The sequence below is a fragment of the Telopea speciosissima genome, chromosome 10 (assembly GCF_018873765.1).
Source record: "Telopea speciosissima isolate NSW1024214 ecotype Mountain lineage chromosome 10, Tspe_v1, whole genome shotgun sequence".
Classification (NCBI taxonomy): Eukaryota; Viridiplantae; Streptophyta; class Magnoliopsida; order Proteales; family Proteaceae; genus Telopea; species Telopea speciosissima.
This window is the reverse complement of record NC_057925.1, coordinates 58,767,895-58,784,247: the sequence shown is the minus strand read 5'-3', so window position 1 is coordinate 58,784,247 and position 16,353 is coordinate 58,767,895. Positions and strand designations below refer to the sequence as shown.

The 16,353-nt window shown below is 35.8% G+C and overlaps 1 protein-coding gene across 1 annotated transcript; it reads left to right on the top strand.

The window, feature by feature from the left end:
* Window positions 1-1,573: 1,573 nt before the first annotated feature.
* LOC122643971 (zinc transporter ZTP29) lies at window positions 1,574-15,882 on the top strand. The gene is made up of 12 exons (XM_043837556.1): window positions 1,574-1,779; window positions 3,881-3,939; window positions 4,564-4,656; window positions 4,762-4,851; window positions 4,975-5,056; window positions 8,827-8,882; window positions 9,755-9,811; window positions 13,336-13,376; window positions 13,920-13,987; window positions 14,738-14,794; window positions 14,901-15,018; window positions 15,656-15,882. The coding sequence occupies exons 1-12, from the start codon at window positions 1,716-1,718 to the stop codon at window positions 15,699-15,701; spliced, it is 831 nt and encodes a 276-aa protein (XP_043693491.1). The 5' UTR covers window positions 1,574-1,715; the 3' UTR covers window positions 15,702-15,882.
* Window positions 15,883-16,353: the final 471 nt, after the last annotated feature.

Sequence of the window (16,353 nt, the reverse complement as noted above, 5' to 3'; positions counted from 1 at the left end):
TAGAAGATTCAAAAGCTTCTCAAGAATAGACAAAGTAAGCAAACACCATCAAATATGAGTGAAAGGAATTTTTAGATGTAACATGTCCATTTGTCATGAGCTTCAATACAATCTGAGTTTCTTTACCAAAAAAAAAAAAATACAATCTGAGTTTACCAAGTGGCAAAACAAGGTATTGAAAGAATGATTACCAATGAGAATACAATTGGGTGCATGAACGTAAGAGTGTCAATATAGAACTAGAACCGAAAAACAGAATTGAAACTGACCGTTTAAAATCGAACCGAAAATATTAGGTTCAACTTTGAAAAACGAAATTTTATTCGATGCAGTTTTAGCATAAATAATGTTGGTTTGAACCCCGATCAAATAAAATATAAATCTTATAAACCCAACCCAATCTAAACATATTAAACTCTACAATCATATGTCTTTGTTGGATTGTGTGAATTTACCCATTATGAGTTTTGTTTTTTTTTTTTTTTGTTTTGTTTTTGGATAAGATATGAGTTTCTTGTTTAGTTATGTAAAAAAATGTTAGATTTGATATTGTGAGGCTCTATTTTCACGAGGCTATAATTCCGTTCTCAACTTTAATTGTTTCAAAAGGTTATTTCCACTTAAACCAAATATACGACACTATAGATGAACCAAATGAAAAGGTTATCAAAGATATTCACCTATTCTGCAACATGATTGAATCTTGGCAGTTGTTTGACTTTGGTTCTAATGGCTCGGTTTATAGCTGAAGCAATAAACGTACTGGTTCAACCAACATGATTGAATCCTACCTGCTACTTGATCTTGGCTCCAATGGCCCATTTTATACTTGGAACAATAAACATATAGGATTGCTAATATCAGAATAAAACTCGATCGAACCTTATGTAATTTATACTGGAGAGAATCATTTCTGGAGGCATGCGTTTTTGTTCATCTGGCCCTTGCCTTCAATTGCAACCATCTACTCATTGACATGGACAACAAAAACAACAGGTGTAAACGTTCCTTCCACTTTGAAGCCATGTGATAGCCAACAAGTTTAAATGAATAGTTCCTGTTTTAAAAAAATAAAAATTCGGATAAGAACTGAATAAAATCGAAAGTTTGATATTCATTTGATTTTATGAAAATTATCGGTTTGAGGATTCGGGATCCTCTCCAGCGAGTCCATTGCCCAAGGATTGCCCAGTGAGCTTCCAACAGCTGAACTGGTTGCATGCGGGCTAGGATGAGTGCCGGCGCGCATGCAGCCGACCCAGCCATTGGATGAATACTATTAACAAAATATATAATAAAATGGAATCTCGTTCGGGGTGACGTGATGGAATCTTTCTCCAGATAAACAAATGGGGACTTGGAGGGGGAGACAAAACTTGAGGATGACCATCAAACTATCTCTTTCCTCTCGAGTACTGATTCTCTCCTTCAAAACAATCTAAAGATTCTGAAGTCTACACAGTAAACGTTTGATTGATATCAAATCAGATGTTTTAAATGGCGACATTTCATTCGATTGAAACTTGAAAGGCCTGTAGAGTGGCAACTTTTACTCTCTCAGTCTTGTTTTTGCTTCGTCATTGTCTTCATCGTACCGCTCAATCGACCAATCTTCCTCTTCTTCACTGTCTCGCCGTTCTCTTAGAACCCTTATTGAATCCTTTTCGCAGGATTTGTTCGGTGATCACTGACTGTCGTTTCGAGAGAAAATCCTAATGGATTCTCAGGTTTTGGTCGCTCTCGCTCTTTCTCTTGTCGGCGGATTGAGCACGTCGATAGGTATGAGAAGCCAATGTTTTCTGCGTTTATTTAAATAAATTTGCTGTTTTTGCTGATATTTAGATAATTCGAAATTTCATTTGTTTCTTGTTTGTGGTTGTCTTGACGATATTGGATAATTGGGTATTATTTTTTATTTTTTAATTTAATTTCTTCTTCCTCGTATTCTCTTTCTATGGGTAGTCAGCAGTGCTGCTTGATTACGTTTTTCCCCCCAATTGATTCTTTGATGGTTTAACGGTTGGTTTGCTTGCTGTTCGTTTCTGATTCTTATGAACTCGCAAGAATTAGCTTCCAGGTGCTCTTTCTCTGAAATATTATTTTAGTTCAATTATTGTGAGGAACAGGGCCATTTATCATGTACGAGTAATCTTAATTTGTTTGTTGTATATGCAGTTTCTGGTTCTAATATTCTAGTTCTCTTTGGTACTTTTGCCTTCACTTATTTATTTTTTGTGAGTGCAAGATCATTTGTGATATTGTTGGGAAGTTTCTCTCTCATTTACTCCATTTGGTACTCTCTCGTTCAATGATTTGCTTCCAACGGTAACCCGTGTTTTTCACTTGTTATAAGAAAAGAAATAAGAAATAATGTAATTTTGTAAGGTGATGAATTAAACATATATGCGAACTCGGGTAGTATGATCCTTTTTTCTTGTCTCAAAGGTGCCTTTAGATGAACTGAGGGTTTGTGATACCACTAAGGTTTTTGAATCAAACACAAGAACTACCCAGTGATTGTTTCTTTGACACCTGGGATGTTCAATGTGAAACTTTGGAATTTGTGCTGTCCTAAGTTGAAAATTATCCTAATCTTGTCTGCACCTTGTATCGGTCCTATTATACTGTATCTTACGTGTACCTATTTGATCCTACTCCACCTCAAGGACTTTGTTTAGTCGTGATCGATGGCCGTCTCTATCTCTCTCTCTCTCTCTTGATTGCTGAGCTGGCAAAGGGTGATTAACTTCCATCCTATTGGCCGGGTACAAAACTTCTCCTGGATCTTAAGGAAAGGGTGCTCCAAAATAAGCTTTGTTTATTGGTTATTGGTGACGCCTCTCATTAATCATCTATTGACTTCCATTACTCCATATCTTTCCATCACTCTTCCATACTCTCGAATTAGAAAAAAAAAGGAGTAAATTTTCGTTAGGTTGTCTCAAATTACTATTTCAGCAATCATCTTTTTGTGTTCAATAATTTGTTTTTCATTTTTCTAATTACTATTTGATGTATAAATACTCATTATTTTCTTCTTATTTCTTGTTTTGACAAGTTTTATGAAAATTATGAAGAGAACAGGGAGAAATGGAGGCACTAGGTTTTTCAATCAAACTCAAGAACTACTCTGTGATTGTTTCTTTGACACCTGGGATGTTCAATGTGCAGAACTTTGGAATTTGTGCTGTCCTAAGTTGAAAATTATCCTACTCTTGTCAGCACCGTGTATGAGTCCTGTTATACTTTATTTTACTGGTACCTGTTTGATCCTACTCCACCTCAAGGACTTTGTTTAGTGATCTTTCCATCACCCTTCCATATTCTCAAATGTCATGCCCCACGAGTTTGTTGGGAAGTGCCCCTAAGGAGGACAGTCTATGACAGGATCGAGATGGAGCCTAGGGCCAAACCCCTTGCATTGGTTGGGTTTTGCAGATGGCCCCAGAAAAGAATAAACCCCATGAGCGCCCTAGCTGATTTATAATCAGCCTGCGGTCGAGCTGATTTACAATCAACCTGTAGTTTTCTTTGCAGGAGGTGCATCTGCACACTTCCGTTTTCCCTTTGTCAGTGGGAGGATGGACGAGATCCTACTTCGAAGATTGTATTCTTAATGTATCAAAATAAAACATTCCAAATTAAAATTTCTTACAGGGTTCATACGTATTTATATACAATGTGCCGTATCAATCCCAATGTCCCAAATGCCCTAGGAGGACATCGTTGTTTCCTTATTGTGCTTCTTTATTGAAAAGGGTGGTGTCTTGTGGGATAATTTTTTGTTCATGCATTATGGCTGCTACAGTTGCCTGAAATTAATCACAAATTTCCTTCAGTAGTTACGTCATCTGATTGTGAGTGTCGACTTGTGGAACAGGTGCACTCGTTGTAATTCTTAACCCAACCCCCAATCTGAAGATGCTTGGTCTTTTACAGGTGATGCTTTGGTCTTAATCACTCCACTATAGTAAAACATATGCTATCTGTTTATCTAGAATGCCAGTTACTTATTAACGTGGGGTAATGTTAGATAGGCACTCTTATAGATACTCATGGAAATACATGGTAAATTATTTTTTCCCATGAGGTGAGATCCTTCACAGGCTGTCTAGCGAAGCTGCAACAGTAAATGAGCTTTCTTCTACTTCAACAGATATATGTGTCTGGTGTTTCTATAAATGCATTTGATTTTAGTCAAATATCTATTTTAAAAAGTATTATCACAGATCACGTTTCTTTCCCTATCATTTTTCTCATCATTTTCATCAGCAACATCTCAATTACCTTCATTGTCAATCTTATCGTCATCATTATTTCGCCATTGTTATCATTGTCGTGACGTGTCATCATCGTCACCATCATAGCATCAGTATCATCACCATAACTGCAGGGTGTACCGGCTTCCTGTGGAAGTCTAACTTCATCCAGATGTACATCTCCAAGTAAATTACCTAAACATCCGAATACACCAATGGGTTCATGTGGAGTCTAACACCATACAAATGTACATCTCTAAGTAACTTACCTAATCATCTGAATACCAACAATTTCTGCATGCAGGGTTTTGCTGCTGGTCTTATGCTGAGTATTTCTTTCTTTGACTTGGCACATAATGCTTTGAACTCCATTGGCTTCTTGAAAGGAAATCTTTGGGTAAGATAAGCTTTCAGGGTATTGCTAATTAAATGGTTTACAGCTGGGGCATGACTTATTCATATTTCTTTTATTACTTCGGTTTAAGTTCATGTGGTCATGCAGTTCTTTGCAGGTGTTATATTCTTTGCTGTTGTTGCAAATTTCATCCCTGAACCAACCCTTGCTCCAAGTACAGATGTAAGAAGTAAAAAGGTTTGTCCCACCATTTATCCCTTATGACCTTATTATTATTTTCTAACTATGTAGGCACATTAGGAATTAGTGATTGCCAACTAAATTTCTGATGTTTTAATTTGGTATTTCTGAGGATTTTAGAACAATGGTGATGATGGAGGTAAGGATCTGATGAAAAAGCATCGCCGCCAAGTTTTATTTAGTGGAATTATCACAGCAATCGGTATGTAGACATTATAATCCATTTCCATAAATTGCCTCCCCAGTTAGTTTGCAAAACTGATAATGATTTGTTGCACCAATTGGTGGGATACCTAGATAACCATTGCATCGATATGACTAGGTGTCTGGCACAACATCTGTTGTGGAAATTGTAGTGGCTTAGGTAGAAAATAAAAATGACTAAGGTGTCCCATACATCAAATTTTTGGAGAAAATGAAATCTCCTTTTCATGTAGATGCATATCATTGGGTGTTTGTTTGTTGTTTGAGCACTACACGTACTGAATGATGTTTAAATTGCTGGAGAGGTTGACATGAACAAATGCTTCTTGCTTTCGGATCATTCAAATTAATGGTGTTGAATCTAGTAGAAGTATAGAAAGTTACTGTAGATAATGGGTTTACACCTCTATGCATACTTTTGAATTTTTTTTTCCTGAAGATAATTTCTTACACACCTGATATTATATTTTTCTTAGTTTATATTTAGATAACCTGTTATATCAATTTTTGGAGCAATACTATTCTCCTTTTTACTAAATCTCTGCATTCAGTAACTGTTTTTTGGGTACTTATTGCTTCTTTACATTGAAGGTTGTTAGCGAAGAATTTCCTCTTGCCATTTCTTCTTGGAAGTTTTTAACTGTCAGTAATCATATTATGGTGACATTGGAAATATACAGGATAGAGAATTTTAAATCAATATTTTGTCAAAATTGTGGATGTTGGAAAAATCAGAAGAGCTTGAGAATATTTGGTAAAAAAAATAGAAGAGCATCCCAGTGCATGAGGCTCCCACTACTGTAGGGCCTGGGAGGGGCAAATGTACGCAGCCTTACCCCCTGCTTCGCAGGAGAGGCTGTTTTCAAGTTTTGAACCCGCAACCAATAGGTTGCAATAGTGCAACTTAACCATTGCGCCAAGCCTCGCCCACTACTTGAGAATATTTGGTATCTCCAGAAATAGTTAAAGAGGCATCAATGCATACTTTCAAGTTGCTTATCCCTGTAAACTCCTTATAAACTAAAATATAGGGTGATGAAATCAAGTTAAAAGTTCTGACTCTTGCCATTGCTCTGTTTTGGGGGCTTTTGGCCTGACATTCAGGTTCTAGTTGTTCTCAAATCATCTAATAAAAGTCATTGTTTATCAAAAAGGGGGAAGCAAAAGAGTTAGAAGTTAAAACAGACAGTAGTCCTTCCCATCTCGCAGTAAAAAAATCCTACTTAAAATCTTATGCTGCAATCTAAGTGAACATGTAATAATAGCCATACAAACTGACAACCAAGATGTATGAATGCATTTTACACCAATTAGCAGATCTATCCATGTGAATAAAGATGTTATAGATCAGCATTTATGCTACTGAACACATGTAGATGGACTAAATAAGTGAAAAACAAAGATCAAATTAGATGGTTAAATGGTAACATTGTTAGCATTAGATTTGTGTCAACCCTTTCTTGTATTTAATATCAAAATTTTAATTATTGTTGTTACAATAGATAACCTGGTAATCAACAGTAACCTAGCTTGAAGATGTGAGAGAGAGAGAGAGAGAGAAAAGAGAAGAGAGATGAGGAAAGAAGAGGAAGAACAGAGAATCTCCAGAAGCACGATAGACTCTGAATAGATTGTCTATCGTGGGCAGTACTTTTTTTTATAAACCAGAGATATGAATTGTAATCTAAGTAGGAATCTTACTTAGAATACAACTCTAATTACAACTTATCGTGATCACTAACAAGAACTCCTAGCCGCCAGCTATTCCATAGGGAGAAGGACAAAACTACCCCTGCAGTATGTACAGAACTTTAACAATCGTAAAAATAAAAATCCTGTGTAATTGTTTGGATGTGCATGCATAGAATATTCCAATGAGCTATTTATATCCTAATCAAACCCTTAATGTTTTCTTCAATTTTATTTTTTTTTGGTGGGAAAGTCTTATTGTCTTTTGCTTTTGGAATAAGAGTTGCTGTCATGAGAGGGTGAGTGCTGTAAATCCACACAGTCCATCTATAATAGAGATAGGAGCCAGCTTCAAGTGAAGTTCTATTTGCAAAGCTCTTTCTTTGAAACAAGCAGTGGGTTTCTTCAGAGGGATTTTTAGGTTCTTCCTGAACTTTCATTTCCTACACAACAAACTTTTGACAGATGTCAATATCCGTATTTGAGTAAACCCGCCGTAATGCTGGAAATCCAGATCTAAAGATTTGATTGCTTGTTGGCAGTTGAATCATAATGGCTGAATTGGGACTGCAAGATTTGAGATGGTTTATTCATCTGTCTCTCTCTCTCTCACACACACACACACTCGTCTTCTTACTTCTTTAAGGTTGAAATGGCTTATGAATTTTTGTGCATTCTTGTGGAACAAGTTGAAGATTTCTTCGGGTTTCAAATGGGATTTGGGGAAAAACTTAAAATAAGAAAGCCCTGTTTTTCCATGGGTATGAAGAATGAGGTTCAGAATAAACTGGTCGGTTTATTCAGTTCTTCAATGAATCATGAATACCAGTTGGTTGGACAGGGCTCTATCATGCATCTTGTTTTTAATGCAATAAATCTGAAATGGTCTCTGGTCAACTGTCTGGTTTTAAGACCATGGAAGGCATCATTTATTTGTTTTAGCTTCTCTACGTAGCTGCCTCATATGTTTTCTATAATTTTTTTCTCGGAAATCAATGTCTCCTATCTGCTATTTCAGTTTAATCTCTTTGCTTGTCTCTCTCCCATGCTCCGCAGTCCTCCCCCTCCTCGCCTCCCCCCCCCCCCCAAAAAAAAAAAATCCATTTTTATTGAAGAATATTATTTTCTGCGATAACCTGTTAAATATCCAATGGACTATAAGTCTTTAATGAAATAGATATGGATGAACAACTATAGTAGGTTTACTAATGTCTGAATCTTCATCTCATTTAAATATTTGTATCTGGTAAATTTATTTATCGAACTCATAAATTTTACTAATACCTTAATCTTCATCTTCATCTAAATTCTATATCTAGTAAATACATTTATTTAACACGTAAATCTTTGGAAATGACATATGTTCATTAATTTCTTCCCTCTCCCCCCTCCCCCCGAAAAAAAAAAAACTCTTAGCTGATCTGTGAATATGCTTTTCCAGTGTTTCAATATATTACTATGTTTTGGTGATGTTAAGTTAGATTCTTTGGTTGCTTGAGATTGTTTGATCATGTTCAACAAAGAAAAATATGCACCTGTGAGGAGTGATGCGGTGTAAGTTGAATTCTCTGAAAAGACAAGGAGGGTTGGAAAGGATGTGAGTTGATGTAATCAGAGAAGACCTGATAATTTATGATTTGGCAGAAGTTATGGCCCTAAATAAAGTGGAATCTTTGAGAAGGATTCATTTAACCGAACCATATGGTTAGGCTGAGACTTAGTTGAGTATATCTGAGTTGCATTAAATTGAATTTTGGATCAGAATTTGTGAGCAGTCCCATGCTTATGCTGATTCTTTGTGTGTTACCTGGGATCTTCCTTTTGGAAGTGTATCAACACCGCAATTGTTGGCTGAAATTTACTGAGCCATGTTGATTTTTATCACTTCTTTTTATTTTTTTAATAAATTGTCCTGAATTGTACGTAGATATGTATTTCCAATTATTAGATAATTTTGTGTAACGGATTGATGGGCACATCAGACTGGTTGTTGAGAACTCAAACGACTCCTCTCCTAAAAGTTGTTCTTTTCCTTTCCTTGTTGGGTCTTTCTCATGTGGTACTTCTTCCAAATTGCAGGAATAAGCTTGCACAATTTTCCAGAGGGAATGGCAGTGTTCCTTGGATCAATGAAGGTGCTTCCTAAGTTCTGTCTTGAAACTGCATCCCCAAGTGATATGCAGTGGTTTAGCGTGGTTCCTCTTTGTTTACTCAATACAATAATTTTCTTTTGTCTTTGTGTGGCTTTATTGACAACTGAATGGCAAAGTACATCCTTCACAGTTGATAGAATGACCACCTGTTCAATATTACATTGATATGATCATGCATTCGTTTCTTTTTTTGATCTGGTGTTTCATCTCTACTGTTGCCCTGTTTGTGTATTATACCAGGGGAGTTTATTTTACTTCATTTCCTTTTTCCATGTGCACTTGTGTTGATTAGTAAACTAGTCAGAGTTGAGCTAGCTTGGAGTAGCAAAGAGCAGCCAGTTGTGATTTGTTGTTACCATCATTGGAAGATCTGGTTCTCTAATTTAAGTTTTTTAAACCGGATATCCATCTTCCCCTACATTATACCAGTTTGGTGGTATCACATAGGAACTTATGCCTGGTTTATGTTATGCCATATATATCTTCTAAGAATTTGCATGTGTAAGTATATCCTATATTTTTTTGAAAAAATTATTTTCTTCCTTTTTCCGATATCATACCTATGGGTTATAATGCGATTGCTACTTATTTTGACCAATGATCCACACTATGGACTGCAATCATTGGTCACCCTATCAATGAATTTGAACTTAAAAGACTTCTTCTATGGGAAAAAATGTACTTTGGAGAACAGTCTGTTCAAATCTATATTATTCCACTAAATATCACTTTAACATCTAGTTGTATTCCATAATGAGTGTATGTTCTGCATTTTTAGCTTTGAGAAACTATGGTTCACATATGCTAATTGCTAATGGTAATTCAGTTTTTCTGTTTGTTGAATGCTTGTTTAGGGACTTCGTGTTGGTCTTAACTTAGCCTTGGCTATTGCTTTGCACAACATCCCAGAGGTACCTACAGATGTTGTCCTTTCTCTAAAACATGAGATGGTAGCAAGTTATTCCTGAATAGCATTCTGGTTTGTTTTTGTTTCACATTGATCTACTTGTATGATTTTCTTTTCAATAACTGCAGTCAGCAATACAGTATGTTAGTAATTCTTAATTGTTATTATAGTTCACAACAATCTTCACAGAAAATACAGCAAGAAAGGGAATACACACTTTGGGATTGTTGTAATTTCCATTAAGTTAAGCCCTTTCAGATTTTTATTACAGGCTACTATAATAAGTGGCAAATGTAAAACATTTGCGCTAGATATAACTAAAGAATAGAATGCTAGAAGCGTGCAGGTGCCATGGTTTTTGCCCGATGTCCATAATTAAGCACTGAACAATTCTTTCTTAAGAAATCCTGCAATAGTTTCAAGCAAGTACTTGATTAGAAGATTATGTTATTAGTACTTGTAACATTTTCAGGCTCTTTAAAGTTTATTTTTGCCTCACTGGGGTTTCCCGTTTCCAATACCCATACTTCCCGCATTAGATAAAAACGGATGCTCTTTTGGACTATTTAAATCTCATATTCATTTGGGTTATAAGTCATTTGAGATGCTCCACCAACTTCCAGAATTTCTGTAATTGATGGTCCATGCCTGAGAAATGTCACACATTTTTGTGCTAAAAACATGTCGGAACTGCTGAATACTGACATTTTGTGTAATTTTGATAAAACAATGGGAGTATGTTTGATATTTTTGAAAATTCAGAAAAAATACTTTTTAAATAATACTACCATGGGAAAAGTTATGGATAGTTGGATACTATTGTAAACAATATCTACAAACAATCAATGGAACAAGGAAATTTTGGAGCTAAAAATACTTGAACAATATCTATAGAAACCATAATGGGGTTCAAATCAATACTATTTTAATTACTACAATGTACTAATAATGCATAGCATATCCTAAAATAATGAAGGGTTCAGGATTTACAGGAAAGAGTGGTTTCTCCTTTTCTTACTCTAAATTTGAAATCTAACCTTTCAACTTACTGAAATTGCATCATTGATTTGCAGATCAGTGTAAACTTGGAACAAAGGGGGAAAAATTAAATGGGATTAAAATCAAGAAACACTCTGTTTGAGCACCAAACCATTTCAGTGACCATCTCAAATTTTATTTGATGCCCTGTGGTCCTGAAGAAATTTAATGAGGCTCAATGACGTAAAAGCTATGTACTGTAGTTTCAAATTTCAGGTGAAACATCTTTAAGTATAAGAATGCATGATATTTAGACAAGAAAGCAAAATATCTTTTTTGCTTAATACTGATTTATATTGATACATGTTGATAGTCATGGTGAATTTTTAGAACTAAATTGCATCATATTGTCGGATATGATGGTTAATATTATTGTAAAATAGTATAATTAATACAGAGATAACCCTGAACTAGTGTATGCCAGTGGGGGATCAGCTTGCAAATCATAAGTATAGAGAACCAGATTGAATGAACTAAAACTGATATACAACTGCGGGGAATAAAAGAAACAATAGAAAAGGAGGATATGATCATATGATCATGAATCACCACCTCATTTGCAGGGCTAGAATCACCATTAGTACCGCAACCTTGGAATCACCACCAAGGGTTTCCTGAAATCACTATCAGGAACCTACTGAATCACCACAGAATTAAAGGCAAAACCCAAACTTTTCATTAATCAAATCATTACATTACATAGCCACATCAGACCACTAATTTTATAGGCTAACTAACCCTTCAATGTCCTATTTTTTAAAACAACTTACAATTTAGAAACTTTCCTAACTTCCTAAACATGAGAACCAAGGAATCCAAAAATAGAAACATCTTAGAGCTTCTAGAGTTTCTAAAATCAGATTCAACAATTCTTTAACAAAACAGAAACAATCCAAATTAGTAACTCAATATGGATCTAATCCAACCTAATCTTCTAGAAAACTAAAAACAGATATTAGACACTAACACCCAATCCCGTATTGGACTCTAGTCCCTTATACTTGGGCTTTATAGAATTGGTCCTTTACTTTTTCTGTTGGAATTTTACATCAACTCTCCTTGGCTTGGCAAAAAAACCGGACCATAAGTTTTGTAGTGACGCGGAATCAAACCAGCACACTCATCTTTCAATATCAATTGAAATTCGGCAACCGTTGGTATCATACTGTCAAAGTAATGACTCTGCAGTCCCTCCATAGCTCTGATACCAATTAATGTAGAGCTAACCTCAAACCAGTGTATGCCAATGAGAGATCAGCTTGTGATAGGATCACAGGTATAGAGATAGAACCAGATTGATAGGAAACTAGATAATTTGATGAACTGAAACTGATATACAACTGTGAGAAAGAAAAGAAATAAAAGAAACAATAGAAAAGGAAGCAAGGATCAGGAACACCTGATCTGCAAGTCTGGAATCACCACCAAGGGTTTCCTTAAATCACCAGCAGGAGCCTACTGAATCACCACAACAGGGAGCATTCGGAGTCACCACAGAACCAAACTTTTAATTACTCAAATCGTTGCATTACATAGCAAATCAAACCACTAATTTATAAACTAACTCCATAACATTGTATTCTTAACACAACATACAAATTAGAAACTCTCCCAATTTTCTAAACTTGAGAACCAAGGATTCTGAAAATATAAACATTCTAGAGATTCTAGAGTTTCTAAAATCAGATTCAACAGTTCTTTAACAAAACAGTAGTAACTCAATGTAGACCCAATCTATAACCTAAATCTTCTAGAAAACTAAAAACAGAAAATTAGAAACCAACTCCGAATCCTGTATGGGATTCAAAATCCTCATACTTGGGCTTATAAAATTGGCCTTTTACAATCGAAATGACCCATATAACCCATTCAAAACTTAAAATTGAGTCTAATCAGAACTGAACAAACTCTGAACCGCAGGTTCTTCTTCTTTCTTCTGTTGGAATTCTGCATGAATAATACACAGATCAGTGATGCTGTGATGTACAATGTTTGACAAGGCAATATCTCCAGTTTGGGGCCTCATACCTGTAGAACAGTCTTATGGTTTTCTGAATCTCTCGTAATAAAGGTGTAGGAGATTATCTAGAATTTAATTAAGCACTGAGAAGTGATTACAGCTGTATGTTTCTTATACATTATCCAATGAGTCAGGAGGAATTTAAATAGTTTCAGAAATCTGCAACCAATCACATTTAGATTAGATTAGAAATAATCAGATCATGCTGTTTTTTTTTTTGGTATGATCTTTAAGGTCAAACATGTTAATGGATGGGTCAAGAACCTCTAAACTTGGGAGATATAGCATGCTAATGGGGCTCCACAGCTGTCTACAGGTCTTGTAGCCTCATACCTGAGATGTTTTCCCTTTCTTAAAACATGCAAAAAACCTGGATCTCTTGCAGTCAAACATTGATGAATGAACTAATTCACTCCTGATTATGGTTATAACTTCTTCAAGATTTTTATTTTTATTTTTTTGCTTTTCAGGGTGTTGCTGTAGCATTACCTATCTATTTTGCAACACAGAGGTAATGCTTTCTCAAATCTAATGAAATGGTATTGTTGGCTCAAAAATTACGAATGGCATTGGTGGCGTAGTGAATGAGAGTAAGACTAAATGGTCAATTTCTCTCTTGTGAACAGTCAGTTAGGCCTTGGTGCATTTTTGTAAAGGTTCCTGCATTTTTTAAGTAGTTTGAGATTAAGATACTTCAAATTTTCAATTGTGGAAAATTCTTAGGTGATTTGAGTTTTGATCCTGCCTTTCCTCTTCTTTTTTTTTTCCGTCATTGTTTTACTTCTATTTTTCTTTTTAAATCTCAGAAAAGAAATGAAACTTTTTGTTTGAGATTGGAGAATTGAATTTATCCCATAATTAAATGAAAAGTGTTAAAATGAAATTGTCATGGAAGTTTTTCTGGTTGTTCCAAGAAAAGGAAACACAATTCATTTCAGGATATTTATTTATTATGAAAATAATTGTTGGGATGGCTTGAAGATTTGGCATTGAGCCAATTTCAATATGTTATGATGTATCATATTTAAATGGCTACTTTGTCTTCATGCCACAGCAAATGGCAGGCCTTCAAACTGGCAACGCTTTCTGGCTTTGCTGAGCCCCTCGGGGTGGTTATTGTAGGTATGCCTAACTATATCTTATTTTTTTCTCCCCCAGACTTCCTGACTCAAATCCTGCTGCTTTTAAGGAGGATTTACTTTATAAACCTTACCTAATAAAGATATTTAAACAATTTCTAATTTGCTTGAGATTTATGATGTGTGTGCCCTAACATCATTGTGTTTCTAGCCCCACTAGGTAGCTCCCAAGGATGGTTGCATGCATCCTCTCTATATCTTTCCTTCAGAGCCTATGCCACATGCACACATGCCCCATATAGAGAGCTGTCCAATGGATGTGTTGGATCAAATAGTTAGTCACCTATCTGGCTGTCTCTATTGATTATTGACCTAAGGGATCTCATAGCTCCGATCCATCAGAGGATGAATACCTGTTTGGATCACATATCTACCTGATTTCCATGCATATGCCAAAAACTAAGATACACCTTTTAGCTCTGATGCATATTTCAGTATTTTTGATAATCCACTTGTCTATCCATAAGTGGGATTTTTTATCTATAGAGGCCAAGGCTAATAATTATCACCTTATGATAATCATGGTGATGACCAACTTAGACCCATATTTAACTGATTTGCATGCATATAACAAAAACTGACATACAATTTTCACCGTTGCTAAAATGTCATGGATGTCTCAGAATATTTGGAAATCAGAAATCATCTACTGATCCAGGGCTTTGTCTTATAATGGCAGAGCAATCATTGAACTATTTTTCTTTTTTTTTGTTTTTGTTTTGGTTCCTTGCAGCTTACTTATTCCCAAGCAGCCTAAGCCCTGAAATTCTTGAGGGCCTACTCGGATCAGGTTCGATGTACAATCCATGGCCCATTCCTTTCAAGTCATTAAACGAGAACTAATATATGTTACCAACTCTCCTTTTCCTTTACAAATTTTTTTGTTTCCCATGCAGTTGGCGGGGTAATGGCTTTTCTCACTTTGCATGAAATGCTGCCATTGGCATTTGATTACGCGGGACAGAAGCAAGCAGTCAAGGCTGTGTTCCTTGGAATGGCTTTCATGTCTGCAAGGTAATCTAGTTCATTTTGCAATGGTCCATAATCTATATTATACTCTCTCATATGCTAAGATGTTCCTTGTTTTTAAACTTCTTATTTGAAAGTCTATCATGAGTCATGCCATCTGCTGCTATTGGAATTATGTTCTTTCTAACTGTTAATGTTGTATGAACACAATCAGACCCAAGGGATTGGGGCCCTCCTGCAGTTTTAACTAAGATTACAATCTTATTGTCATCATACACATCAGGAATATTGGATGGACTTGCTTGTCAAAAAGAAATAATTAGATCACCCTAGATAGATTTTTATATTATACCTTTTTTTGATGAAAGTGTAATCACACAAACCACACACCAATCCCAAAAGGTCGGTTAACCTTTTGGGATTGGTGTGTGGTTTGTGTGATTACACTTTCATAAAAAAAAAGCTGCGCTGTGTGCGCTGGGTGTGTGGGTTTAGTCCCACATTGGGTGTGTGCGTCTGGTGTGTGTTGTGTATATCCGCCATTCCATGGTCCTAAAAGTCGGTAAATTTTTATATTATACCTATTTAGTTGGCTTTGTGTCGGTTTATGTTCCTGGTTGGTTTTCCTACCTACCTGCACTCACATTCATGTTTCTTACACATTTTTCTGCTTTTAATGCAGCCTGTATTTTCTCGAGCTCAGCTTGCCCAAGGACATGAGCTTGTAATGGAATCGTTGATCAGCCCTTCATAGCTTTTTCATGTTTCAAAACATTCTTTGCAGGCTATTGATGTGTTCAGAGGTCTTCCTCCTCTCTCCTCATGTAATCACCTAGAGCTTCTATAATGTGCAATGTTGTCTTATGAGAAACCAACTGTTGTCATCTATATGGAAATGTATTTCTCCAACTCCTGCCTTCTCTATCCCCCAACTCCACCCACCTAAGAGAAAAAGAGGGGGAGGGGGGGGAGGGGGAAGAATTGTATGCTTGTACAACCTGTACGTAAATGATCCAGTGCCAATTTCATTATAGTTCTTCTTATTAAGCTATAATGAGTCAAATTGCCGTCATTGTCTATTGATGAAGAAGCATTTATGTTTTAATAACCAATCTTGAAGTTCAAAGCCACGAATCCACAGAATGGAATTCTTCTTCTACTTAAAGAAAGTGTATTGGTTGAGAGCTTGTTTGGGTGTTCCATTGTCATCTACTGTAATACATTTATACTTGGGTGATCTGATAGAAGCTTGTGGGGATGTTTTCAAAGTTATGGGGATGCTTTCAAGGTTATGGGGATGCTTGAAGTGTTGCTACTGGTTTAAGAACTTGAGCTAGATATATCTGAGTTTATCCTAAAAATTCATTTTGAAGGTAATTA

Coding starts and splice junctions, on each gene's coding strand:
- LOC122643971 (XM_043837556.1), top strand. CDS start 1,716: ATGGATTCTCAGGTTTTGGTCGCTCTCGCTCTTTCTCTTGTCGGCGGA. Junction 4,657..4,761: donor TCTTGAAAGGAAATCTTTGG/GTAAGATAAGCT, acceptor GTGGTCATGCAG/TTCTTTGCAGGTGTTATATT. Junction 9,812..13,335: donor CTTTGCACAACATCCCAGAG/GTACCTACAGAT, acceptor TTTGCTTTTCAG/GGTGTTGCTGTAGCATTACC.